General features: G+C 45.0%; 1 protein-coding gene across 5 annotated transcripts; it reads left to right on the plus strand.

Annotated features, from left to right (window-relative positions):
• The first annotated feature begins 7 nt into the window (after positions 1-7).
• gramd1a (GRAM domain containing 1A) lies at positions 8-27,957 on the plus strand. 5 transcript variants are annotated; one of them, XM_023331147.1, is made up of 22 exons: positions 8-238; positions 1,407-1,508; positions 5,070-5,780; positions 10,097-10,292; positions 10,961-10,981; positions 11,067-11,151; positions 12,960-13,063; positions 14,342-14,437; positions 14,635-14,715; positions 16,195-16,313; positions 16,551-16,842; positions 18,036-18,189; positions 19,698-19,850; positions 20,559-20,680; positions 20,757-20,899; positions 22,881-22,984; positions 23,514-23,729; positions 23,832-23,916; positions 24,460-24,471; positions 25,439-25,546; positions 26,653-26,773; positions 26,855-27,957. In XM_023331147.1, exons 3-22 carry the CDS (start codon positions 5,371-5,373, stop codon positions 26,948-26,950), a joined length of 2,718 nt encoding a protein of 905 aa, XP_023186915.1. In that variant the 5' UTR covers positions 8-238; positions 1,407-1,508; positions 5,070-5,370; the 3' UTR covers positions 26,951-27,957. The 5 variants fall into 5 exon arrangements, with proteins under 5 accessions (XP_023186915.1, XP_023186916.1, XP_023186917.1 ...); XM_023331148.1 differs by having other exon boundaries at positions 5,273-5,780; XM_023331149.1 differs by lacking the exon at positions 24,460-24,471 and having other exon boundaries at positions 9-238.
• The last annotated feature ends 28 nt before the right edge of the window (positions 27,958-27,985 follow it).

Genomic DNA, 27,985 nt, shown 5'->3' on the forward strand with positions numbered 1-27,985 from the left:
CTCTCTCTGCTGCTGCTGCTGCTGGCGTTTCTTTTATTTTTAGCTCAGATCGAGTTTCCAGCCGTCGGTTCAGCTGCTGCAGGCTGAGCGTCCGCCAGCCAGCCGGACACAAGCAGTTTGCTGCACAGGCTGCAGCATGTGAGCTGACCGCTGCAGGAGGCGACAAACCGGAGGCTGAGGGACGCAGCATGAGACGTCTGGAAACTGCAGAGTCACTGTGATGCTCTGAAACGGGAAGGTAAAAACGCTCTTTTATTCTTTATGCAGCGACTGCATCGTTCAGAGCCGTGAACTGATCCCAGTACAGATTAGAGCCCAGAGTGGGACAACATTTCCTCTAATCTGGGTTTTAATGCAGAACAATGAAACTCTGTAAAAATCTTAGGAGTTTTGTGCTTGAAACAGTTGCTATAGTCATAAAAAAATATAAGACACAAAATATTGTAAGAAATATGAGAATATCTGCATATTTCTTCTGTTTCTGGGACAAAGAAATCTGGTTAAAGTAACAACAAATCTACTGCAGAGCTGTTTTGTAAAATTAATTAATAATTCACAAGGTGAGTTTTTCAACTAATCAAGTTTATTTGTATAGCAGAGTTCAGCAACAAGGCAGTTCAAAATGTTTAACATCATAAAAACACAGAAATAAAGTCATAAAAACAGCAGACTGTCACCAAACATTACTACAGTCATCATCATAATCATCAATACACATGATGTACTTTCATATGCAATCAAACACATAATGCAATCCTTATAATATTGAAAAAGTATTCATCCAAAATAATTATCATCTGCTCTTTTAACCTGGTGTAAACCAAAAGCTTTTTTAATATGTGGAGTGGCTTCTATCTTTGAATTTTAATAAGTTCCTTTTTGTTTTTCATCTTTGAGACGGTGAGAATATTTATTCTTTTCTGTACTTCAGTTCAGCGTGGTTCAGTGCACAAAACTTTCTTTTTAAAGCTTAAAAGATGTTGAGTCAGTTATTATGGGAAATATCCTGCAGGTTTCTTTTGTTTGCTAACATTTACCAGAAGACTTTCAGAATTGATATTGATCCTCCATAAAGAAATTCCAACTTAAACTATTTAAACATGTTTTGCTCTGAAACCAAACATGTATAAAAGTAAATTGCTTTGTTTTTTCATAATGAGGGACGAAGCAAACAATGCAGCTCCTCCTGAATCCGGGGCTCTGACATCGATCCATCCAAACAATAAGATCTGTAAATTTGGTGAAAAGAGTTTGAGATAATCCAATAAATGAACCAAACTACTCTTTCTGAAACTCTTCAGAGACCTAAAATAATAACACACGCTGATGAAAAGTGAAAACCTCTTCACACAGAGCGTTACATGTTTGCAGCATGTTTTCCTTCTTTACGTTGTTTTTATTCTCAGCTGTAGTCAAGGTGACCTCCCACCCGCTGGTTCTGTTGGAGACATCTGATCTCCTGGTGGGACTCTGTGGATCAGATGAAGTGATGCAGCTACAGGAAGCAGGTGGGACCTCAGTGTGTTTCACACACCCAATCCTAAATATCGACCCCTTTATTATTAATAATTTCACAGAGTTTGCTCTGAATATGCCTTCATTAAACACGTAAAAAGGAGTTCAGGTTAAAACATGGATGCACAGACACTGATCGGACACCAGATGTCGCTTTGACACTATGAATTCTTACAGCTTGTATTTTCCTCCCTTTAAATTAACTTTAAAGTTCAGAAAGTTGTGGGATTTTTTTCTGCATTTGCTGCTTTCAGTTTCGTATATGAATCTGTCATTGTGGTTTTCTTGTGAACGTACAGAAAACTCGTTATTTAGACGAAGTGTATTTTCATTAATAAAACTGCCTCGGACCAACTGAATGGTCCTTTATTTAAACCATAGACTAGAGTTAATTGCCTATTTTGATCTGTTCGCTGTGCTTGGTGTGGTGTAAACACTCCTTCCTCTCGCCACATCTTTGGGTACAGTTATTTTTCCCGGAATGTACCAAAAAGTTTTCAGGCGGGGGGGGGGTTGGCGTGTTAGACTTAAAAATTATCACCATTTTAAGGAGGTATTTACCATTTTTATCTATGACATATTAAAATGTTCAACAGAAAACACAATTGCAGATGTAATGATTTATAAAGTATGTCCGGTTATATTTCTGTAGCTCCGGTGAGGTTCGCTGTCCTCCCCTGTCTTTTGACCCAGTCTGCCGGTTAACTCACTTCGTTCTTTTTCACTTTCCGACAAAAACCGCTTTTGTTCGGCTCTTTAATCCGAGACGGTTCGGCTCTCTTGCCAAGCTCACTTCGATATTTAACCTAAAATTAACCTGATAAAAGTGACTCTAAGAGACTGGAGATGGAAGGCGTTGGGACGGTGTTGTGTCTGCTGGAGGCTGAACCCTGCTGGTGATCGGTTTTCGGGCCTCTGGGGGTCCGCGGGGAGCAGCCGTTAGCCGGCTAGGAGCCGTTAGCTGCGGCCGGTAGATGCCTCCTCCTCCACCCTCGCCTCCCGCTGCTGCAGCTGCTCCTCCTGCTCCGTTTCTCGTCTGAGAATGTTGATGTGCTCCTGTGAGAAAGTGGATTTCAGCATCGGCTCCCGAACCGTGGCCCGGCTCGTTTTCGAGGCCGAACAAGACAGCAGAACCGCAGGAAACTCTTCCAATGGGAGGTAGGAGCTCCAACTTTGGGCGTAAAGTTTCTCAGATCCGGCGCTGAAGCGAATAAAGGGCTGTTAAACATATTTACACCACCTTTAATTAAAATCTGAAACACTTAGTCTAGTCTAATCCGAACTGGGTCACTTTAGTCTGCTCAGATGGTTCTGAAATGCAGTTTAAATGTTGTTCAGTGTGAAAACCAAACAGTGGAAACTGCAATGCTCTGACCTTTAGGTCTCCTTGGATGAAGCAAGTCCAACTGGGCAGATAAAATGGGGGGATTGTAGGAGTCATCTCACCCTGTTCAGAGCAGTTTAAGGAGGTTAACCATGAAAACAAAAATACTGAAACAACTTAGAGGAGAATTATTCACAGTTTATGGCTTTTAAATCTAATTATTCATGTATATCAATCTTTTTGGAATATAGAACACCTGGACAGGTTTGAAACTTTACTCTGACTTTCTCTCTGAAATATTCAGTATAAGACAAGATGCCGCCAATATGAACATTCAGGCCGATAACTGATATTTACCATTATTACAGTAAACCACTAGATTTTTCTGCAGAATGTAACCAAAACTTACTTGTGGAAAAATCGCCTTTTTCTATCGTTTTTCTTCTGTAAAATGTTGGACAGAAAACCCAGCATGGGAAGCTGAAATATGGTCTACGCGATACTTGACACTGATTGGCTGGCATTTGCAAAGCAGCCAATCCAGGAGCGCCATTTTTACCCCGTTTGTGCTGATTGGCTGAACGCCAAGAGCTGAATAGGAGTCTGTGGATGCTAGCATCTGCTTTAGCGCCAAAACCACCTGAGTACTTTAATATATATTAAGGTATGTTTGGTGTTTGACCAGATATTATGGTTTTTGGAGGGAGTCTGATGTTCCTCTGCGCTGCTTCCTACCTCTGTCACATGACCAAACAAATACCACATGACCAACTTCCCCCATCAATATCTTTAATTGGTGTGTTTTGAAATATTAATGCCTTCATATGTGTTTGAACTCTGTAATCAGCAGCATTTCTCCCGCTGGAGCCCATCTGTTGTGACCTTTGACCCTGAAACAAACATGTTGAATTTGTCCTTTTTGTGTGTTTTCACACCTGGACTAAAGGTGGTATAATTCAGCTGAGCTTTGACTGGTCCAGGTGTTTCAGATGTTGAACTGCAGCTGTCGGCCTGAATCGTTTGAAAACAGTGGAACAGCCCTTTAATCAGTCTGACTCTAAAGCTCCTCTTTCCTCTCTCTGCTCGGCTCGGCTCGGTTCTGGTCGCTCCAGGAAGTTGTCGGCTCATCATGTTGTCTTTCATCGCTCAGATTGTTTGAAGGATCAGGCTGTGCGGCTGCTGAGATTACGGTGGATTACTGTGGACAAACAAGCCGCTGCCCAGATTGTTCTTGTTCAAACAGATCGCTCCGATAGCGCTGGACGGAATCGGGATCTTTTCCCTGGAAGTTTCTGCTTTGAGCACCAACAATGGAGCGGAGCAGCCGGCTGCAGGGCTGCTGCGTGGTTACCGCCGGCCTTGGTTTGGGCCGGATCCGGGTCCGCTGATGTTGGCTTGCATTTCTGTCTTCTCTCGGTTCTGGTCGCCGGGTCAGAGCGGCTACAACCACAAACTTTCTGCAACTTTTCAGTTCTTACTAAGGGAGTTTGTTCACATTTCTTAAATATCTCCTTTCATGCATTTTACATTCACTAATGTCTTAAACAGTGTGTTACTTGTTATATTATTCACCACTGGCTCATTTGTATGGAAGATGATACACTGAAAAAAATGTCAATTCTAAATTTGTTTTACATAAATTAGAGGGAAAAATTTAAAAATTAAAAATATTTTCACAGATATTTGAGGAAAAAAATTCTGAAATCTGAGAAAAAATATAAATTCTTTAATATTTGTTAAACTGGCGACTTTGAGAAAAGGTTGTTTTTCTCAGTCGTCGTCTGTAAGCTCGTCATATCAGTCGGTGGTTTGATTCTGGGATTTTCTGTGATGGTTGAACTCATCAGTCGCCATCATGAGGCAAAGAGCTTCCTGTCTGAAGGTACTGATGTCACAGACCAGAACCAGAACAACATTCACTTACATTGACAGTTTATTTACTTTACTGAATATAATAACTTCCTGGTTATCATGCTGGTCTTTAGTTTAAATAACCTTTAAATGTTTTAAAACATCTTAGATTAAAGTGGCAGAATCTGTGATTTAATGCTGCAGCCAAAATGATCAGAACTTCATCCAGAGATGAAGGTCTGTGTGTTGAGTGAAGCGTATTGATCAGGTCTGTTCTGCAACACGAGCTAATGATCAACCGCGTGGTCACATGACCCAGAGCGCACGGCGGCGGCGGCGCCAGGCTGAACATCAGCTCTCTGCTCTCTCCACTCCTCAGGCAGACTCAGGTCAGGGTGGCGAGCCGCCGCCGCACCACGCCTACGCTCGCCTGACTTTATGATGCTGGCGCCGTCTGGCGGGACGTTTTGGGCCAGAGGTCCGGAGGCTGCAGCTGGTTCTGGTTCTGGTTGGCTGTTGGAGTGAAGGAACGTCTGCGGAGCCGTTTTGAAACTGTTCTGTCTTCCACCAAACTTTCCTCAGCGTCACAGGGGTCGTGACCTGAGCTCCTCTGTCCGGTGCCAGCAGCATCATGGCGGAGACCGGGTCGGACCCGGCCGTGGCCGCGCAGCAGTGACCTGATGATGAGCTCGTCGTCCCCGATCAGAGTGGAGCCCGTCTCCGTCTCCGTCCCCACCCTCACCGTCCTGCCGCCGTCCTCTGACACAGAGTCCTGGTCCCCCAGCCCCAGACCGCCGGGCCGGTCCCACCGCAGCAGGACCAGAACCAAGCGGCGCTGCGAGGGCCCGGCGGGCCTGCATGGCGGCGCCACTCGGCCAGGATGGGGCGAGACGCCGCAGATTGTGGTGGAGGACGGCGAGCGGCGCCGCAGCCCGTCTCCCTCGGCGGAGCGGCGGAGCGAGGACAGCCCGTCACATGACCTGCTGCTGCCGCCGCCCCGGTCCTGGTCCAGAAGCCCCTCCCCCAGCCGGCGCTCCCGCTGGTCTCTCAGGAGCCTGCTGAGCAGAGACTCAGACGTGGACGGCTGCAGGTTAGTGAGCAGTCAGTCAGCACCGGACCGGACCGGTCTGCAGTTCTCCTTCAGCTCATTCACATTCAGGTCCAGAGAGCCGGTACCAGATTACCGGGCCTCAGTTATCAGATCAGGGACGTTTTTGTCAGAATTTCAGAACCGGCTGGATCTATAGGGCAGAACGGATCAGAACCTTCAGATGATTCATGGTTCTGTCTGATGTCAGCTGGCCCGTTTCTGACCCGGTCAGAACAATCTGGCTGCATAACCTGCATGGAACCTGCAGATTACCGGGGTTCTAATCCCAATCTGTGAGCAGCAGGAATGATGTAAACAAACAGGGAGAAGCTGCTGAGGAGGCGGGACCATTCCTCACAGTGATGACATCATCTCCAGCCAATGGGAGCAGGCTCTGGCTCTGATGATGTCATGTGAATCCAATCAGATCAGACGTGCATCACTGCAGTGGGCCGCATGAGCAGCTGCTGCCTTTTACTGCTGCTGCATGATAACAATGCTAAATAATCTGCTGCATGATAATGATGCTAAATAATCTGCTGCATGATAACGATGCTAAATAATCTGCTGCATGATAACAATGCTAAATAATCTGCTGCATGATAATGATGCTAAATAATCTGCTGCATGATAACGATGCTAAATAATCTGCTGCATGTTGGGTAGAAATAAACACATTCTGCTTAAAGTTTAATTGAAATAATTTGCGTTTCTTTTAATTTAATCTGCCCAGGTTGTGGATTATTCTGAGTCTTTCATGTCAGTGTGTTGCCGTTGGAAACCAGTTTTCCTTATCGGCGCTCAGTCATGAAGCAACAGGAAGAGGAACGAGAGCACATTTAATTTTTAATCAGATAAAAATCATGACACTAGCTTGATGTTTAATCCTCCATTAACATGCCAGAGCCAAACCACAAACCAGATGAGATTATCTGCTGCAATAATCTGTGAAAGTAACACCAGTCAGCCTCTGGCGTGAGAACTTGTTCATCACAGTATCACAACCTGTCAGCTCTTCCATAGAAGTCAGTTTTTCTACACCAGCCTCCTCTGTATCACTTCTTTTGGGAAAGTGGATGGAAGCAGCTAGAAATCCCATTTTTCTACATTTTTATATTATCGTGAACCCCTGGTATTCACAGGGTCAGAGTTCACAGCTAAAATCCATCAATATGTAAGACCTTCACTACAATTCAGTTCAAATTCAGAAGTACTTTATCAATCCTCAGAGAAAAATGTAAAATTGTTTAACTTGTATTTGAAGTTTCTTCAGAATGTAATGTAAATTAGTTAATATCACAGTCTCTAATTACTTGGAGACCCTGAATGCAACATTTTCAATTCTTCATATTTTCATCTGCCACATGCATCTAATCTAATATGCACCAATACCCACAATGACTAGCTAGAGGTGACTAGGTGGAGGTGACTAGGCGGAGGTGACTAGGCGGAGGTGACTAGGTGGAGGTGACTAGGCGGAGCTGCGTTCACAGTTTCTGTTTCAGGCTGCAGGTACAAAACTGTTGACTGTAAACACTGACGGTGGGGAGCAACATGGCTGCTGGTTCCGGATCGTTCTCTGACCTCCAGCTCGTCCTGGTTCCGTTCGGTTTGCTGTTTTATCAGCAGTTTGTTCATTGGAGCTGTTTTCTTCCTGTCATCACCGACTCTTGAAGCGTTTCTCGGTTTTTAACCTGATGTGAACACAGACAGGAAGTTGATGAAATGTCCTGAACCACCATCTTCAGACCTCTGCTTTCACCCACATCCTCTCCACGCTGTCGCCTCGTTTCATCTCTGTTCTCTTTGGCTCGGGTTCGGACCGCTCCTCTCCGTCTGCAGATTACACAGAGGGACAGCCATGCATGCAGGCCTGGCTCAGGCCAGCCTGGATTATCATCTGGACTCTAATCCAGAGAGATGGACGCAGGCTGGGGGTTAAGGGATTGGGTGGGCTCTGCTCCAGTCAGGCCAGATATTCTGCTCAAATGAAGCCAGATTAAATAATCTGTGTTTTACATGTATAACGGTCTGGTGGTGAACGTGAGGCTGCAGTTTGTCCTTCAGCTCAAACCTTCAGTTTTCCTCTGCCTGGTCATCCTTATCAGAGCAGCAAGGCCTGCTCTGCCTCCTCCTCCTCCTCCTCCTCCTCCTCCTCCTCCTCTTACTCCTCCTCCTCGGCTGCAGAGGGATTAGGGGTCGGCTGACAGACGGCAGCCCGTTGCCGGCTCTTGTGTTCGGGCTAGTGGGTTGGGTCGGTCCGGTACCGGGGAGCTCCGCCCGCGGGACGCCGCCGCTTTCCGATCCGAGGCAGAGCGACTGAAAGGCGGCCGAGCGGCGGACGGTGATCCGCCCCCCTGCCCGGATCCCCGGGCTTTCTGAGTGAGCTCACCGGGGGAACAGACGGCCAGCGGCAACCGGTCGGCGGTTCTGGGCGGGTTTCATCTGGACCTCTGCCGACTCATGACATGTTTGAGTAAGTGTTGCTTAGCGGGGCCGCGCCGCGCTGCCAGCCGGCTCTCTGCGCTCCTAGCCCGGCTTATCTCCGGGGAAATGAACCGTATCCTGCAGATTAGAGCGCAGCGCCGGTTGGTGGAGGTAAACAGATCTGATTGAACCCTCGCTGCTGCTGCGGGGCTCCTCCATCCCGCACGGAGCGCGAACAGCGCGGCCCCGCATGGACGCTGCTGCTCGGCCTCCGGACCGTTGTGCTGCTGATGCTGCTGATGCTGCAGGGCTGCTGCTCACCTGTTAGCTGCAGTCTGAGCAGCAGAAGCCTCTACGGATGATTTACTGGCGGTTTTAATGTGATGAAGGCAGAAGAAGTGAAGCTGATTTACCGTCCTGACCTGTTGATCTGATCGGCTGCTTCCTGGTTAGCCTCCATCTTTAACCAGCATGGACTGGTTTCCAGTATGAGGGAGTACTGAAGTTTTAGCAGTTATGGTTTTGCCTGCTGAGCATCATGAATTAAAATCATTTTCATTCTGATGTTCTTTACAGAAACATCAGAATCCATTTTATTTTTGGTTTCGGTTGTTTTGTTTTGGATTTTTAAAAGTTCTTTACAAAATGAAACTTAATCGGTCTGCCTGATGATGTTATCAATAAATGACTGAAAATGGTCTCACTACAACATTATTATTATTATTATTATTAATAATTACTGGACCAGTTTATCGTCTGGTAATATGTGACAGGAAGAGTTATGGTTTCAAAATGGCTCAAAATTTCCCTCATGAAGTTTTAGTATAGAAATAGAAATGACCTTTATCGTCCCACAGAGTGGAAATAACATGTCTACTATGCCGTGCACTGCTGCTCAGCTGGCTGAATGAAGGCTGTATACAGTTAATGTTCTAAAAATGTAGATTCTGCATAATGAGGAAGATCTCTGGAGTAACTAGCATGTTTGTTTCTGGAATATTTGTTGCTTTTTATTAGATTTTGACCATGTTTTATATTTTTTGGTGATATTTTTCCTCTGTTTGCTGTGAGACTGATGCACCATTTTTGATCCTTCTTTTAGGTTTTAAATTTTTTTTAGCTCTGTACATTATCGGCTTCCTCTGCTGGTTGGAGCTTTCAGACACATTAACGGTTTCCTGTCAGGGGGAATCAAAATGTTCCTGAGGGATTTTTCATGATCAATCAGTTAAAGACGTCAGTTTTGTTTAGCTGGTGGCTCAGTTGGACGTCAGACCATCTAATGCCTCATAAAACTACCAAACATTGCTAAAGAGATGTTAAACATAAAGCACCATGATTCTGTTCTGAGCAACATCCAGTTTCCTCTGCATGTTGCTCATAGTTCCTGTATCAACTTTACAAGCAAAAGTCACACTAGTGGTGAAATCTAAAAGATAAATGGAGTTGGTTTGACTCTGATGTCCCTCCTGCAGCTGCTGGTGAAACGGAGTAGACGATCAGTTCAGACCCACTTCTGGGTACAGCAGAGGACGTGTGATGCTGTGGGCTTGTTTCTGGTTGCAGATAAACTCTTTAATCGGCTTCGTTTGCGTGGATCCAGCAGCAGAACGAAGCGTTGCAGAGCCTGGAGAAAGACGTGAAGCCCTGCAGCGTTTCCTCTGGACAGTTTGACTGCAGGAAGCTGAAGCTTCGCTGTGTTGATTATAGAGAAGCTGTTATACATAAAGAGTGGAGACTGAATCCATCAGTAATAATCAGAGTTCATAAGACTGAAGTCAAACTCCATCTGCAGTTGAATAATTACATGATTTCAGTTCAGTTTGTTGGTTTTACTCAGCTAATCTTTGTGTGTGTGTGTGTGTGTGTGTGTGTGTGTGTCCCTGCAGCACGGCCAGTAACTCTCCACGCAGCACGCCCGGCAGCTCCCCCTCCCTGCGGCGGAGGGTCCTGGGGGGGGGCAAGGCCAGCGAGGGTGAGGGAGGGGTGGGCGGCGCCGACAGCCCTCTGCCCTCCGTGCCCTCCGCCTCCTCCCTGTCCTCCGCCTACCCCCTGGCCTCCCGCCACTTCAGCCGTAACGCCAAGGTAAGGACGGCTCTGAAGGCCCGACGCTAGCTGGACCCTGAAGGGAAGCTAAATGTTGCCGTAACTCTGATCATCCATGTGTCTCCAGTAGCAGTCAGTGTTGCAACAAATCTGAAAAGGCCTCTGACTGAAGACTGTTAGCAAAAGTGAGAACTAGAACTCTGTCCACTGAGGGCCGATGTCCAACAAAATAAAAATAAGTCTGTACAGCAGACGCAGATTCAAAGAATCAGAGTGAGATTATTGTTTATGTCATAATTTAAAAAGTGCATAAAATGTCTTTAAATATTTGTTAATGAAAACAACAAAATGCTGTTAATATTATTTAAACTAATACCAGCAGGGTGTGAATACTTATTGCTTGGAGCAATCTGACAGCAGCGTCCATCAGGGGCGTTATTTTTCCCAGAATCCCTCTGGCTCGGTGCTCCGGGGGGCAGAGCAGCTCTTCCTCATGACTTTATCTCTCTGCTTCCTCTCAGCTGCTGCAGCTTCTCAATCTTCAGTCAGTTTTTTTTTTTTTTTTTGTCTGACGGGTTGCAGCAACCTGCTGTGGAAACTCTGCAGGTTGCTAAAGCCCAGCAACTGTCTGTGCTGGTGTGAAATGAGTTTCTGTGGTGACCTTATCTGGCTGCAGAGCTTAGTGACTGTGTTGTTTCTCTTTGCAGAAAATGCAGAGCTGGTACAACGTGAGTACTCATTAACACCGCCGCTGAACTTTGGCTTCATCTGAAGCCTCTGGCCTCTGAAGCCATGTCTGCCTTCCTCTCCCAGGTCCTCAGTCCCACGTACAAACAGCGCAACGAGGACTTCCGAAAAATCTTCAAGAAGCTCCCCGACTCCGAGCGGCTCATAGTGGGTGAGTTCAGGACGTGTACGGGTTGTTCTGGGATCAAAGTTCAGACAAGCCCGGTTCTTCAGCCCGGCGGGAATGAAATGAGGAAGAGGAGTTTGGGGATTTAGTTAGAAAAGCATCGGCTGAAAGGAGAAGTGAAGTACGAATGAATCGCTGCTGTTTGTCAACCACAGGGTACCCACACGCTTTGCATCTAACGACCATCACACAGTTTCTCTCTCTCTCACACACACTTAGATCAGCCTCAGAACAAAGCAGAACTGGTCAGAACTAGAGCTGCGGTTACCATGACGCTAAAAACCCACGCTACACCGGGATGGGATGTTAAAAATATACGTTCTCTCTGCATGCGCTGCCTGAGCAGCAGGTTGGCGTTTCGTCTCGGTGCAGAGCGATGGGAACGCCGTAGTCGGACAGAAGGGATGAATTTGGAAAATGTGGAACAATCGGAGCTGATATCGGTGCTGCGCTCTGTTCACACACAGAGTCTAAAACGGGCAGGATTGTGTTTTCTAGGCACATAGTGATGTTTTACAGCACAATCAAGTAACTATGTTCCTTTCAGTTGGTATAAAAATAACTTAGAAGTAATTAGATTTTACATCAAAGCATCACACCTGATGCCTTGAAATTAGACTCTGTCTCTTTAAGAAGCTCCCACCGTTTCCAACACGCCGCCTTCAGCACGTCATCACAATGCTCCTCCATGATGCCGTTCACAACCATTCTACGATGAGCTATGGTTCCAGCAGGTGTTTGCTAATTGCTGCTGCCACTAGTCTGGAGGAGTGGGTTCTCTGTGAGGCGGAGTCTGAACCTGCAGAACCCTGCAGGCAGTTTGTGGTTCAGCTTCCCTTCAAGGTTTCTGTCTCATAGTTGTTGAGTTTTATTAACTCTGCAGCTAATTGACGGCAGTGGGGCTTCAGTCAGAACGCAGCAGGACGTCCGCAGATTTTAAACTGTTTACTGTAGAAAAAATTAGCTTATGGGAAGCTAAGTGCAGTAAAGATGTTTAAAGTTAGCAAAATGGTTAAGCTAAAGTAGCTTCACTACTAGCACATTAGCAGATGTGCACGCTACTGGATATGAGCAATATGAAAACAAGATATATGCTTCAGAAAAAGATGAATGTCGTGCATGACCCAAGGAAGAACCTCTGGGGTCATTTTACTGTTGTAGACAAAAAAATCATACAAAAGCATCATTTTCCAGGCAGAGACACCACAAAGCAGTGGTGTTGTTTCATATCATGGATGCAGAGAAGCTGGACTTGCTGACATTAAGCGGGCTGAGTTAGAACCTGGAGGAGAACGCTGATCTGATGATCTCTGCAGACTGAATCCATTTGGATCCTTCTCCACTGAACCACAGCGCTGATCCCAGCAGCTGACGGGAACAGAGTTAGTTTCAGAACAAGCTGCGGATCGCTGGAAAGTCAGAAGGTTTCAGAGGAAATCCTCCGGATCCACACTGTCCACCTGAACCTGCGCTGAGGTTCGCTTTAAAGGTCAGACTAAAATCTGCCTGGAGATTAAAGACATGTGTCTGATTAGCTGATGTGTCTAAAGAGCACAAAACACTGAAACAAGTTTGATTTACACAGTTATACCTTCACCAGTCCTGATTATTCTAGTTATGAATCTCTTCAGCTCTTCTCTTCTCATCAGTGCGACTCGGTTTAATCCCTCAGGAGGATGGAGGAGCGTTTAAACGGTTTAATCGCCACTTTCAGCCTGCTGTCTAGAGTTGAAGTGATTCCTGCAGGTGTGTGTGTGTGTCAGCTGACCTGCTCTCTGCTCTGATTTCACCAGACTACTCCTGCGCTCTGCAGAAGGACATTCTGCTTCAGGGACGCCTCTATCTGTCAGAGAACTGGCTCTGCTTCTACAGCAACATCTTCCGCTGGGAAACCACTGTACGTCTCACACACACACACACACACACACACACACACACACACACACACACACACACACACACACACACACACACACACACACACACACACACACACACACACACACACACACACACACATGTTTGCATGGCTATCTTTGTGGGGACTTTTCATTGACTTCCATTCATAACCAAATAACTCATAACTCAATTCACACCTTAGTCCTAAATCTGACACCTGACCCAAAAACAGCGTTTCCCCTTGTGGGGACCAGGCTTCAGGCCCCACAAGGAGCAGTGGGTCCCCACAACATAGTATGTGTTAGAAAACCGGGCCCCACAAGGTATTACAAACAAACACACACCTCACTGCAGATATCTACTTCCTTTTCAAACTCTGCTGTTTGAAGGTTAAATGATTTCAGTTCACCATCTGAGGTTTTACTTATGATTGAGGTTTAAATGCTGACGTCTTTATTTCCATCACAGTAAGTTATTAACGGTTGTAACTGGGTTAGTTTAACCCAGCATCCTTAAAAAGTCTGAGAATATTTGGAACTTATTTTAAAAACCAGGTCGGCCTTTAATACGTTAAACACAGGCTGACATTTTGTCTGGACAGGATTATTTAATCTCATAGATTCTGTCAGGAAAATGTTTGAAACATCTTCACTATGTTCTGTAACTCAAGGCGGTTTAGGCTAGCGCTAATTAGCTGCTAATATACCCTAGCTAGCTAGCTTTTTTTTGTTTCCGTCATGGGAATTAGGAGGAAATGCGTACAGTTTTGGCTTAATTACATCTCCAGTAAATTTCCTTTTTACACTCCAGTTATTTATTGATTGATTCTGAACTGGTTGATTATTTCAGTGATCGATTCGTGGCGAAGGTTTCAGCGCTGCTGCAGCCTGTCTGCTCTCAGCTGATCTGTTTTCCACTCTTTGTAAAACTAGAAGCGCCGGCTGTCTGGACCTCTGTTCAGTTCAGTCAGTGAATCAAAATGAGTGAATCTTTATGCAGTCACTTATTTTATGTCTCATATTTTTACTTGTCATTATTTGTAGAATCAGTTTTTACTTTGACATTAGAAGGTTGTTGTTGTTTGTTGTTGTTGGTCAAGATAAATGTATAAAATAAAATGATGAAACAACTAATGGAGCGAATACTTTTCATCCTGTGTTAATGACTGTATGAAATATAGTTTAACCTGCAGGTTTTGTGTTTTCATATTTCTTTGATGAATGATGAAATGAATGAAATGAATTCTTTGATGAATGAAGCTGATGTTGTCTCTCAGATCACCATCCAGCTAAAAGACGTGACGTCGATGACGAAGGAGAAGACGGCCAAGCTGATCCCCAACGCCATCCAGATCAGCACCGACAGCGAGAAGGTACGCCGCCCGCCGCACTTCCTGCTGCTGCAGCAGCGACACGCGCAGCGTTCCTCCTGCTGCGGTGGCAGGACGGAACCGGCTGACTCGGCTGGATCTCCTCACACCGATGAAGCGGACGCAGGAAGTCCAGCTGTCTCTCTGTTCTCACTCCTTTCTTCCCGTCTTTTGTCTCTGCTTCCTGTTTCCTGCCTCAGCATTTCTTCACGTCGTTCGGCGCCAGGGAGCGCAGCTTCATGATGATTTTCCGCCTGTGGCAGAACGCACTGTTGGACAAGGTACGGCTACCCCCCACGTCGCCACGGTTACCGTCTCTGAGTGGATGACAGTCAGGAAGGAGCTGTGAAAACAGAACCAGAGGCCTGAGGGAACGGATCTAATTACTGTCTACTCTGTAACAGAAACAGAACCACCTGCTGCTGATTGGACTCTGAACATCAGAACAGTTTTTATTTGTCAGTAAAATCAGACCCAGTTTAAACCTTTCCAGGCTGCATAAATCCTGAATCTGGAAAAGTCTGGAAAACGTTTGAATCAGTATCAAGTAAGATAAACATTTTTGAGCTCTAAATCATGTTTTTATGTTATTCCCTCATCATCTCCATGGCAACCATTCAGCTTTGAAAAACACCTGGGTGGACCTAGCCCCGCCTTCGAGGACAAAGTTCCTCCTCAGAGGTTCCAAGCTTTTTTTCCACAGAGCAGCCTTCACACACTCAGCTCCTACAGACTAGCCTGCAGCAATTAGCAACGCGCTGCTCATTATAGGAGCTGCATCTCAGAGCAGCGCTGGTAAAAACACTAAAGGTTAATACAGGAGCCATGTTGGCTTCAGGAGCCATGAAGGCGGAGCTTCAGAATGAATTTTCAAAGAGACAGGGGCCCAGTTTCAATTTCAAGTTATTTAGCCTTTTTATAACAACTGAAGGTAACATATTTTCCATTTTAGAGCAAAATCGAGTAACTATATTCCCAGAAACGCATGACGCTGCTCCTTTAAGATCTGGATAAAACCTCTGAAAAACTTCCTCCTTCTCCAGGATTTTCTCTTGTCTTTAGAGAAGACCACGGGCCATTTCTCCTGCCGGCCTCACATGATTGTTTTGGGTGCATTTACCCAGAATGCCCTGTGCTGTAGTCCACTTCCTGCTATTGGAGTAAAAAACTGAAGTCATGTCGTTCTTTAATTTTGGTCTTAAACCAGTCGTCACCAGTCATTAGGGTTAAAATGGCTGCAGAGGTTACTGCAGGATCTAGATTTGATCATGTGATTTATTTTGGTTTGAGCCAAAATAAAACCTGTTCTATCAACGCAGCAGTAATCCATGCCAGTTTGGCTGGATTATTTTAGGTTTTTGATTCATGCTGCAGCACGTGTTTTGAGTTCTGTTTGGATCAGAAACGAAGCCCTGACCCATAAAACATCCTGATGGGATTATAATCTGGAATTACCTCCTCCAGTGTTGGCTCAGCGCATTTTTCATTCAGTAGCCATAAAAACAGATCAGTTGGATTGAAACCTGAAGGCTGAGTTCCTGAAACGTTAATCATTGAATGAATTGTGAAAAACGATTTAAACGTTGCATTTTAAGCACTTGACCAGAATTTTCTTTAGTCTGTCGCTGATTCTACAGAGTGGCTGTTTGTTTCAGCAGATGTTGCAGGATCTGAATGTGTTGCAGTGGGAAACAGGGAGGCTGCTGGTTGACGTCACCATCATGATGTGAAGTCTGAGTTTCGCTTCTGTTTGCTTTCAGTCTCTGTCCCCCAAAGAGCTGTGGCACATCGTGCACCAGTGCTACGGCACCGAGCTGGGCCTGACCAGCGAGGACGACGACTACGTCTCTCCCACCAGCGAACACATCAACGGCCTGCTGTGAGTGTTTCCATGGAAACCAACCAGACACCGAGCTTCAGATGAACTTCTTCCAGCTGGACTTTATAAAACTAAAGTTCCTCTGTTGTTTGCATCTGTTCCTCAAAAGCACAGCCAGTTTTCGGCGTGAGCATGCAAATGCTTCCCTTGGGGTTTCGTTTGCATAGCAATATTTCTATTGTCTGACTGCTTTACATTAACCGCCTGCATTCCTCTTCCTGTTGCCTGCCGCCTCAGGCCGGGAGAGGAGTCCATGTCGGTGGCAGACCTGTTGGACCTGAGCACGGTGTCGGCGCCGTCCGCCGGCAGCTCCCCGCCTCCCGTCCCGGTCCACTGCAGTCTGACCAGTCCAGCGTCCGCCCCCGTCCTCAGCGGCGCCTTCCCGCCCCCCTCCGCCGCCTGCCAGCCCATCGAGGTGCCGTCCTCTTCAGGAAGTAGACCCGGCCCAGAACCCCTGGAGCCCAGCCCGCCCAGCTGCCACGGCTCGCTGCTGGCCCTCACCGCCTCAGTCTCTGCAGCCGCATCGTTCGTAAGTGATCGCAGCATCCATATTTACAAACGCATCCTGATGGGATTATAATCTGATCTCTATAGTCCAGCTGAAAAGCTGCAGCAGTTTACTGAAACAGAAACTGCAGTAAATAGAGAAACATATGAAACGGATTGTTTTTACGCTTTAACCTTTAAAGTTGCCTTTTTAACACGTCCAGGATTTAAAATTTTAATGTCCTTGAAATTTGACACTTTGTTCAGTTCTCTGAAATGAATGTTCTCCTCCAGATTCTGCTGCTTTTTCTGCATATCTTCTAATTTTCCAAATTAATTTAAGGATGAAGAGCAAAATATGTTGTGATATGTCAAGTTATTAATTTATAGCTTTTTTGGAATCACAATTTTGGAACCAGACTAGATAACTGCAAAATAGTTGAATTTAAATGAACCAAGCTAAATATGCTGATAATGTGAAATAAGAAATCAGAAGCATAAATAAGCCAAGAAAATGAAAAATAAACTCAACTGAGAAAGTTCAGCTAAGTTAAGATGACGTCTAACAGACTTGATGTTAGCTATGCTGAGGTAACATATCGTAAAATAAGCTATGCTAGCAAAGTAACAAACTGTGCTAACACACTACATGAAATTAGCTGTGCTAATAACAAAAATAAGATACAATAATGTAGCATAAGCTAAGCTATGCTAACAGTGTAAAATAAATTATTCTACTGTAGAACATAATAAGTTACAAGAAAGCATAAAATAATCTACATTAACAGTATAAAAATGTTGTGCTAAGAGCTAACATAAGTTAGAATAACGATGTATAAAAAGATGTGCTAACAGTGTGAAATGAGATCAAATAGGCCAAGCTCATGTAAAATGAACTAAAATAAGCTCAAGGAAATTTCAAAATAAAGAAATGTAAAATATATGGTTGAGTAAGCTAAGCTAACGTAGTGAAACATTGGGTTTGATGAGACCAGCTAAGCTAAGTTAAGCTAGCAAGTATTATCAGATTTTGTCAGTTATTGAAACATTAACATTCAGTTAATTGTGTTCCTACTGAGTGAAAATATGAAAACAACCATCATGCATCAGGCTAAAACGTAAAGATGTGACCAGATAATATCAGATAAGCTGCAGCAGCTTTGTTCAGCGCCACGGCCCGTTTCCCACCAGTCACATGACGCTGGGCCGTGTGTCCCTCCCCCCCCTCTGCTTCAGACCCTGGAGGAAGGAGGAGACAGTCAGCCTGAGTCGACCAATCACATGCCGCCCCCACCGGCCGCCAGCCTGGGAAACCTCTCCTCATTGGACATCACCAACGACGAAGAGCTGCCCACCGACCCCAGCAACTCGTCCGACACGCAGGAGGAGAGTAAGTCTGTTTCTTTACTCACATGAACTGGTTAAAAGTGTCTGAACTCTGGAAAACGTTTCTGTTGTAGTCAGAGGGGAGTTTTTACCTCCAAGACTCAGTTCTTAATTAATGTCAGCCTGGAAGCACTTTGAGGCTGGCGAAGTTTAAAATTAAAGTAATTACTTAAATTAAAGTGACGGGGTCAGAGTGTGTGTTGCAGCCAGATCCGCACACACACTCTTTAAAGCAAAGAGTGTCGTCTCCAAGCTCTTATTAATAGTAGATATCTCGATTATTTGATTCAAACAAGCTGTGCTTAGTTCAAGGTCATCATGTAAAAGCCAGTGTCCTTAAGAACAAAGTTCATGCAGAACCAGACCGTAACTGAACCTCAGAGTTCAGCCGGTTGAAGGTTTCTGTCTTCAGCTCGTCTTTGGTTTCATGAACAAACTCTTTCCTTCCAGCTCAAACTTTAAATTGTTTCTTTCTGAGTCGCTGCGGTTTTTTTAACCCAGCAGTGACTGGAGAACCTGTTTGGTTCTGCCTGGGTGAATCCGGCAGAACCTGAGGGTTTCTCTGAACTGATCCCTGACCTCAGCTGACCTTACAGGAATGTAAGGGTTTAATAAGCGGTGAGTTTGAATGTCTGTAAATACCCAGGAAACTTTTTATTTTCACCGGCCTTTAAGCGGTTCTGCTGCCTGGATCCGTGCTGAGGTTCTGCTGCAGACGGTTTACTTTAACTATTCACTTACTGCAGATATACAGGAGCCTCCAATTGGCTCTTTTCTGATTTTATAAGTAAAATATGTGCTTAAAATTTAACTTCCCTTTGGGTGGAACCAAGCGTTTTAATTGAATTGAATTTAGTAAAGTTTATTTAGTTTAGTTTTTGTTATCTTGGAGCTAAATATTTAGCATCAAACTAAATATTGAACTAAATGCATGTCTTGTAGTTAAATATTTAGTTCAACAAAATTTTTGGTTTGTTAATTTAATATTTAATTTAGAACCTGAATATTAAGTTAGCAAGCCAACAATTTAGTTGAACTAAATATTAACTTCAAGATTATTATATATATATAGTATTTAATCCATTAACTAAATGTTTAGTTTGAAGCTAAACATTTAGCTTTATTCTAAGTACTTAGTTTACAATCAAAATTTTAGTTTGTAAACTAAATGTTTAGTTTGTAAACTAAATGTTTAGTTTGTAAACTAAATGTTTAGTTTGTAAACTAAATGTTTAGCTCCAACTACAGCTTAACTAACTACAGTAAAATCACAGAATTGTAATTTTTTGTCAGGCAAAAGAAAAATACAGAAACAATGATGCTGGTAATGACAGATTAGTTTTCAGATGTTTTCTGATTCATCGTTTCTCTGATGAAGCAGCTTTGACTTCCGGTTCTGCTGCTGTTGGTCCCTCCATGAAGCCAGCAGTAACAGTTTGGGTCGGATGTCAGGGCTGCCGTCTGGGCTGAATGTTTGATGGGAAGTGAGCGACCCGCCTGTGTGTGTTGCAGCGTCGGGCGAGGTGGAGGCGTTCTGTTCGAACCTCAGCGGCCGCCTCAACATCAACACGGCGGTCCGGATGAGCGTGGACAAGCTGCACGACCTGCTGTTCTCCGCAGACACGCACTTCCTCCAGCACCTGTTCTCCCAGAGGCACTTCACCGGTAGGTCAGCAACACCCTGGACCCCGGTTCCAGGTCTGGGTCCAGACCGGGCTCCGGCGGCATGGCTCGGCCCCCCTGCCTGGCGGCTCCGCCTGCCTGGCGTCTCCGCCTGCCTGGTGGCTCCGCCTGCCTGGTGGCTCCGCCTGCCTGGCGGCTCCGCCCGGCCCGCCTGCCCGGCGGCTCCGCCCGGCCCGGCCCGCCTGCCTGGCGGCTCAGTTATTCAGTCGTCTGGTTCTGCAGAGCGTGTGTGAACTTGTCGCTGTGGAACATGAATGCCAGTTTTTCCTGTCGAGGCGGTGACCGTTGAAGCGTTTTGTTTTCTTGCTGCTCTCATTGAGCTCCTCAGACTGCTGACACACACACGCACACACACACACACACACACGTTTCTGTCCTGCTGTTTTCTGCAGCAGTGATGAGGAAACGTCCTGCTCATCAGATCATCTAAACCCGATCAGTCAGTTTGAGATTCCAGATCAGTGCTAGCACAACGCCAGGGTGGAAAGACATCAGCAATGACATGGGGAGGGTCAAAGGTCAACTCTGCTCAGAGTTCAAAGCTTTTCTCCAGGTTTAGAAACGATTAACCACATTAAACTTAAATCACATAAAGATCTAAAACAACCATAGCGAACATCAACTGTTTACCTTCTGGACGTTTTCATGTTTTCACCCTGATGTCTGCCATTTTCTCTCTCTCTCTCTCAGACCTGTCGGTGGGCGAGTGGCAGCAGGACGGCGCCAGCGGTACCAGCAGCCGGGTTCTGAGCTACACCATCGCCCTCAACAACCCGCTGGGCCCCAAAACCGCCCCGGTGGTCGAGACGCAGGTTGGTTTCTGCAGCTGTGAGCGACCAGGTCCAGCTGACCTCTGACCCTGCAGAACTAACCCCGATCCCCCTGCAGACGCTGCATAAGAGCTGCTCCAGAGGCGAGTGCTACGTGGTGGACTCAGAGGTCATCACCTCTGGGATCCCCTACCAGGACTACTTCTACACCGTCCACAGATACTGCCTGACCTCCATCAGCAAACACAAGAGCCGCCTCAGGTGGGTCAACATGAGGGTCGCCTCACCCGCAGGGGACGCCAGCTGGTGTCTTGGTTTAAAATTCAGAGTTATCTTTGGACACACAGTAAGAAGAAACAAACGTTTAGCAAAATGATAAAATAACGTGTTTCAGTCAGTGAGCAGAAATCTGTTATGTAAAGTCATGTTAGGATGAGGATGAAACCTGGACTGTCATTCTTTCATAGTCTCCATGGCAACCATTCAGCTGCAGTGTCCTCCTCAGAGCCCACCCCCCCTCCATTCAGCTCCTTCAGACTAGCCAGCAGCAATTAGCAAACATCTCAGCTGAACTCCTGCTGAGCGCATCTTAAGTTCTACTTCACTCTGCAGACGTTTGTAAAATGTTTAACAGAGAAACGTTTTCATGATGACGTCCTGGAGGCAGAGCTTCAGAAAGAGCAGCAGGTTTTAAAGAGACAGAGGCCCAATTTCCAGCCATTAAATCAGGAGGTCAAACTTCTTATGATATTTGTAGCATTTTTATAACAACTGAAGGTAACATTGTCTGATTGCGCCTGGAAAATACAGACTTCTGCATTTTATGTTGTTCATAGCAACATTGTTAAATTATTGATTCAATATTTCTGTCTACATGAAAAACTGATATTTAAGTCATTTATGTTGCACAAAGCCTCGTTTAGTGTAAAACATGTGCATGGATGGTTTAACTCATTCAGTCGCTTCAAAGATCTGAACTGGCAAATTAAGCCACAACACGATAAACGGAGCTAATAAAACTTTATACGACCAATAAATAAATAAAAATAAAAGACATCAACAAGAAGAAGCCACAGCAGGTGGTTAATCTGGTAGAGCCGCTTCCTGCTCAGCTGCTGTCGCTTCGTTGAAATAAAATAAAGTTCCAGTCATGATGTGGGAGCTTCATGACTGTCTGAGTGTTTTTAGGCTTAATTGGTGGAAAATATTAAAGCTGTGGTTCCGACCCAGATTTAATTCTGTGGATTTAAATATTAATAACTTTGGTTTGTTTTGCATTCCTGAGCTGCTCTGACCGCGTTGGCCTGCTGACCGGGTCGAGCCGGTTTCCTCACTCAATCACTGTTTGCTCTGCGATAACAAACCAATCCATGATTAGATAAGGGAACAGAGACTGAATGATTGTGTTAGTGAGCGCGGGTCGGGTCAGAACCGCTGCTGCCTCCTGGTTACATGACTTTCATTTCAGCTGCTTCGTTCCTCCAGACATGTTGGCATCTAACCGCTGGCAGCAGCTCCTAACGCCAGCCTGTCTGGGTTTAACCAGCAGGAGTCGAGCTGCATGTCAAACATTCACACAAGAAGAAAAGGCTGAAAGGTTCTGACCCGTCTGGGTCCATCTGAGGACTTAACTGATGATTTTCAACCGGCTGAACTGTTTTACTGTCGTCTTTCTCATGCTAACATCTAGGAGTCGTTTCTGAATAAACTCTGAAATGTTAAAGTTACTGTCTAATGTAACGTAAGCTAAGCTAACTGAGCTAGTCCTAAATAAACCCAAAGATGCTAAGATAAAACAGGCTAAAGTAAGCTGGGGTAACTACTGTAAGACAGCTTGGCTGAGTTACTTAAGCTAAGTTGATGTAAAATAAGGTGAGCTGACATAATCAAAGCTAAGCTAACTGATACTGAGCTAATACAGAAGCTAAAGCAAGATAAGCTAAGATGAACTATGCTAATCATTCCTAAAATAAGATGGATAAGCGTGAGGACAAATCTAAGGTTCAAGTTTAAAAGTGAATAAAAGCCATTTTTGTCCTCATGAATCGACCAAGCTGCTGCTGCATCTCTGACGGCTGCTGCGGCGGCGGCTGCTGCATCTCTGAGCTGCTGCTGCAGCGGCGGTGGCTGCTGCATCTCTGACGGCTGCTGCATCTCTGACGGCTGCTGCATCTCTGACGGCTGCTGCAGCGGCGGCGGCTGCTGCATCTCTGACGGCTTTGCTTGGTTTCCCTCCATGCAGAGTTTCCTCAGACATCTGCTACAGGAAGCAGCCGTGGAGTCTAGTCAAAGCACTGATAGAGAAGAACACCTGGAGCGGCATTGAGGATTACTACAGGAACATGGGTGAGGCGCAGCGCCGCCATCAGCCGTCGTCTGTTCTCATGATGATGATGATGATGATGAGACTGGCTGGAGGTTTTCCTGCTTCTTTAAAAATCATAAAAACCAGATCATGTTTTAAAACGTGAAAATAACAAATGCAGGTTGTTTTTTCATTGGAGTTTCACTATAGAACAATACTAAAAGAATTGATTTAGATTTAATCACAAGTAACAGACACATTTTTTAGTTGTTAAATAATTTTCCAGACATTTCCTCCTTTGGGAAAAGTTTGATGTTTTTCTTTATTTTGAAACTTAAAATAGAAACAAATGAGGTTCTGATTAATACTCGCAGCTCTGAGCGATTTCTTTTAGTGACTGAGCAAAAACGGCTCTTTTGGTTAAAAATGTTGCCGACTTCTTGTTTATATCAAAGCAGATTTAAGGGTTAGAATGGCCTAGTCAAAGTCCAAACCCAACTCTAGTGAAGTTCTCAGGGTGTGAATGTTTATCTCCTTCTCACTTTTCCTCCTCCTGCTTCCCACATGCAGAGAGCGAAGTGTGCAAGCTGGAGACGCTGCTGCAGACCGAGGTTTCCGTGGTAACCACAGGCGACGCCGCGGGCGCCGACGCCAAGACGCCGCCGTCCCTGCGACGGCGAAAGCGCGCCTGCTCTCGACGGCAGAGCGAGAGGGAGGGAGGCGGTGTGGAGGCGGGCGATCGAGGGGAGCGAGGCGTCGGGGAGGAGCGGAACCGCAGGGAGGCCAGTAAGTCCAGGCCGCCCCTCTGCCGCCCCCCGGTGGCCGGAGGGAGACGTCAGAGCGCGGCTCGGTGTTTCCTGCTGCTGAATCGTTGCTTGGTGTCTGCAGGCTCTCCGTTCCTCAAGCTGGGCGAACGCGGGCGCGCCGGCGGGCACGGCGGCATCTCCACCGTCCTCCTCATCGTCAGCTTCATGTAAGCGCCCCCTCTGGTCGCCGTTGGTCCTGCATGTTTGCAGCTCTGCTCTGATTCTCTCTGAATGTTCAGCTACGTCTCAGTAAGTCAGAAAATCAGTGAGAAACGTAAAATAAATATTTATTTCTCTTCATTTGAATGATTCTGGTTAAAAAACACAATCTGTTTCTCAGATTTTATATTTTCCAGTAAAACAGATTTGAAGTTTGTTGTAGCTCTGTCCACATGGACCGTCTTTTTCCTTCCACTCAATTTTCCCCCAATATGTTTAAATATAAATAGTTTTATTAAAGTTGTTTTGTTGGTGTGAGATAATCTTCATCTTCTCATAGAAACAGATTATTTGGTTTCTATCTGTAATCTGTCGCTCTATAAATGATCCTCTTCGTTTTTAAACCAAATTATTGATTTAAATCAACTTTTCAATGATTTTTTAACTTACTGAGACGAAGCCGAGTTGACCTTGCACGCTGACCCCTGACCCCTGCTGTTGACTCTGTGGGTCGGACTAACGGCCTTCCTGTTTCTCCCCCCCATGCGTAGGATCTGTATCAGGTTCGTATGACAGCTTCTGCTTTTCTGCTGCATAAATGAGACCATGTGAATCACAAATGTCCCAAAATGTGAAAAATCCACCATTTAATGAGAAAACTGGGCTGCAGAACCAGAACCAGAACTCTGAAATATTCAAACAAATAACCTGAAACGCAGAATCATAATCGTTTTATTATTATGTGGCTCTAATAAAATATGGAGGCGATGAATAAAATAGTTAGATGTGTAAACACTTGGAGAAAGTCTGGATTAAAACACAGATTATAGATGGTTTATGATTCACTGAACTTCCTGTCAGGTTTTATTGGCTGAGAGACAAAAGTTACAAATATTAGTAAATGTTTAAATAAATGACGTTTTTCTGGAAAATGGCTTCAGTTTGATACAGTTTCAGTTCAGATGTGATAACTAAAAGTCTCAGAAACAAGTTTAGCCTCAAAGCTAAAGGGCGCCCCCTAGCAGCTGAAGGAAGTACTGCGCCGCCGCAGGTTTCGCAAACTGCTTCCTGTTTGTTTTCAGTTCAGAACCTGAAATCATGGAGTCCATAATCCTCCACATAGCTGCTGTTTCCACTGATATTAAATTAATCTGATGACGTGAAGAGCAGCTGCAGTTCCTGTTTACGTCAACAGGAGGCAGAGTTGTAGCATTTCTGCAGGTATTCCTTCACCTTTAAATAGGAAACAAATTACTGTTATTAAAGTATTAAAGATTATCTGATGGATTCTGAAATGTTTCACACCGAGACATGAAAAAAAAGATCGTAGCAGTTTGGATGATTCTGGTTTTGGTGGATTGTTCCCATAATGTCATGAGTGTGTTGTGTTTTCCAGATGAGTCTGAACTGTTTCTGTTTCCTCTCCATCCCGTTTGCTCTGGTCGCCATCTTGTTTTGTTTTCTGGCTGTGTGCGGTGCGGTCCGGTCCGGTCCGGGTGTGTTTGACCTCTCCGTCTCTCTGACCCCCAGCCTGGTGGTGCTGGTGGCTCTCAACATGCTGCTGTTCTACAAGCTGTACGCTCTGGAAAGAGCAGCTCACACACTGGAGCGGTGGCACTCCTACTCTGTGGCCGACAGGTAAAGGAGGAGATTCCCAGCAGGGTTCTGCTCTCCAGACATTTTCACAACCACTGAACTGTTTATCATCATTATGTCATAATTTACAGTTTAGCTACTTTTCCAGTTGTTTACAGTTCATTAGCCGAACACTTTCTGTTAAATATTCTACGATTCATTTAGACTTAGAGAGCCCAGAGTTTGCGAAATTATTTTCTTTGGGATTTTCATGTTTGACATGTTTGCAGCTGATTAGATAAAGAATGAACCTTTCATTTCAAGAGCACGAAAAAAACTGTTATGTTGCTTTTAATGTGACAAATTTATTTTAAAAAATTAAACATAACTTAGTAATTACCTTCATAACTAATTAGCTCTGATTTAACTATTTAATATTAGTTTTTCTTTGTGTTTTTATTTTTATAAGATTAGCATAGTTTATCTTAGCTTTTCTTGTGCTAGCTTAACTATTAGCTTCATGTCAGTTAGCTTACTTTAGCTGGATTGATTTGAACTTTTATTATTTTATACTATGTTACCTAACTTGGCTCAATATAGGTTAGCTTAGCGTGAGTAGCTTAGCTGCACTGGCTTCGATGATGTTAACTTAGACGATGTTACATTAAAATAGCTTGTTTAGTTTAGTGTCAGTTAGCTTAGCTTAGTCAATCTTAATTACTTTAGCTTAACTTTTTTGGGTTTTAGTTATTTTTTGATTGATTTTTTTGTTAATTTTGCTTATTTAGCTTAGTGTCAGTTAGTATGGCTTTGATTATGTTAGATTATTTTACATGAAGTTAGCTTAGCTTATTTTTGGTTTTTGAATCTTATCCTAGCATAATCGTCCATAGCTGCATACTTTAGCTTAGCCTTTCTTAGTTAATTTATTAGAACTTAGCGAATTGAACATTTTTAGCTTAATTGGTTTGTTCCAGTTTAGTCTAATTTATTTAATATATTTTCTTTATATCTTTAATATTTTGATTTATACTAGCTTAGTTAGCCTAGCTTAGCTTGCCTTAGGTCCTTCATTAAAAGGTCAGGACTGTTGTGACCTTTTGGAGGTGAATTTGTGGACTGGATCAGAACCTCTGACCCGTTGTGACTTGTTGCTGTTGTGCCGTCAGTCCTCTGCCCCAGACGGCGGGCGAGTGGGCCCAGGTTCTGCACCTCCAGCGGCAGTTCCACCAGGCGCAGCTCAGTAAGTGGCAGCAGATCCTGCAGTCCTCCGTCTCCCTGCTGGACCAGGTCAGAACCCGCCGGCTCCACACAGAACCAGAACCGCCCGCTTTCAGCCGCAGTAGCTGACCGGTTCTGTTTGCTCCCCAGATGAAGCATTCCCTGGAGAAACTCCACAGGAACATCGTGGTTCCGGATGGGGAGCCGGATCCGCCTGCTGACACAGAGACCCTGTCTGAGACCTGACCTCTGACCTCCGACCCGCATTCCCCACCCCTTCCGCTCCGGTCTCAGGACTCCGACACTTCCTATCAGAACCCGGTCCTGGGTGGGACAGACAGATGAACTACACTACCCACAATCCCCCTCTCCTGCCTGACTTGAAGTCGCATCAGACGCCTTTAGCTTCGACCAATGAGAAGCTTCCAGAACCACAGCAATAAGCCCCTCCCCCCACCGCTCCATGTACATGAGCAGAACCAGGCCACAGGCGGGCCCCCGGGTTCCAGACTGGTTCCTGACCTGCTGCGTGGCGCCGGGACCGGTTCTGGACCGGTTCCGGCCGCAGACGGACCTCCTCAGTATTTATTATTACCTCCCAAGTCTCGTCCTGCTTGAACAAGTCATGTGATGGCTGTTCTGCGCTCTGATTTGCTGATGTTTGGACCAATAGGAGAACGAGGTTCAGCAATAATGAAAACCTTTTGCTCTTTACGAATGTTTCTCTGAAAACTAGTTTATTATAATAATTATAATGATAATAATAGTGATGATGAGGAGGAGTGCGTGAAGAACGAGGAGAGTGCGTCGCCATGGTTACGTTATCACATGCTACTTTTTCTCTTCAGTGTTTTTGTTTCTTTTTGCAAATTTCTCTTTGTGTCCAAATCTTCAGCCGAGTCGGAATGAAACGGACCAAGCAGAACTTTTCAGGCCCGGAAGAACAAAAAGGGAAACAGTGTTTTTTTTGTTTTGTTATCTTTTGTGAAATTAATCTGAATTTACTCGTCATTATTTTGTACTTTTTCACTTCCTGTTCTAATTCTCTCACTGAGGAACGCTGTCTCATCTCTGCTTTTTGGGGTTTTGTCCCGACTTCAGCGGCTGCAGAAGCTGGTTGGCCCTGCTGTGCACGGTCGTCATGGAAACGAGAGGCTGGTGTATTTATTATGGAAGGATGAGGAGAGAATGTACTGTAAAATTGTGATTGTACAAAACAAGATGGAGAAAAATGAAAATCCTAAAACATGCAACAACTCTGAGGGTTTTCTTCACGTTTTC

The sequence above is a fragment of the Xiphophorus maculatus genome, chromosome 3 (genome assembly GCF_002775205.1).
Source record: "Xiphophorus maculatus strain JP 163 A chromosome 3, X_maculatus-5.0-male, whole genome shotgun sequence".
NCBI classification, from domain to species: domain Eukaryota; kingdom Metazoa; phylum Chordata; class Actinopteri; order Cyprinodontiformes; family Poeciliidae; genus Xiphophorus; species Xiphophorus maculatus.

What these genes read in the sequence shown, in the direction of transcription:
- gramd1a (XM_023331147.1), top strand. Translation starts at nt 5,371, where the DNA reads ATGATGAGCTCGTCGTCCCCGATCAGAGTGGAGCCCGTCTCCGTCTCC. An exon ending in CTCCGAGCGGCTCATAGTGG is followed by an intron (nt 11,152 to 12,959) that starts GTGAGTTCAGGA and finishes TGATTTCACCAG; the next exon opens with ACTACTCCTGCGCTCTGCAG. An exon ending in GCGGAACCGCAGGGAGGCCA is followed by an intron (nt 23,730 to 23,831) that starts GTAAGTCCAGGC and finishes TGGTGTCTGCAG; the next exon opens with GCTCTCCGTTCCTCAAGCTG.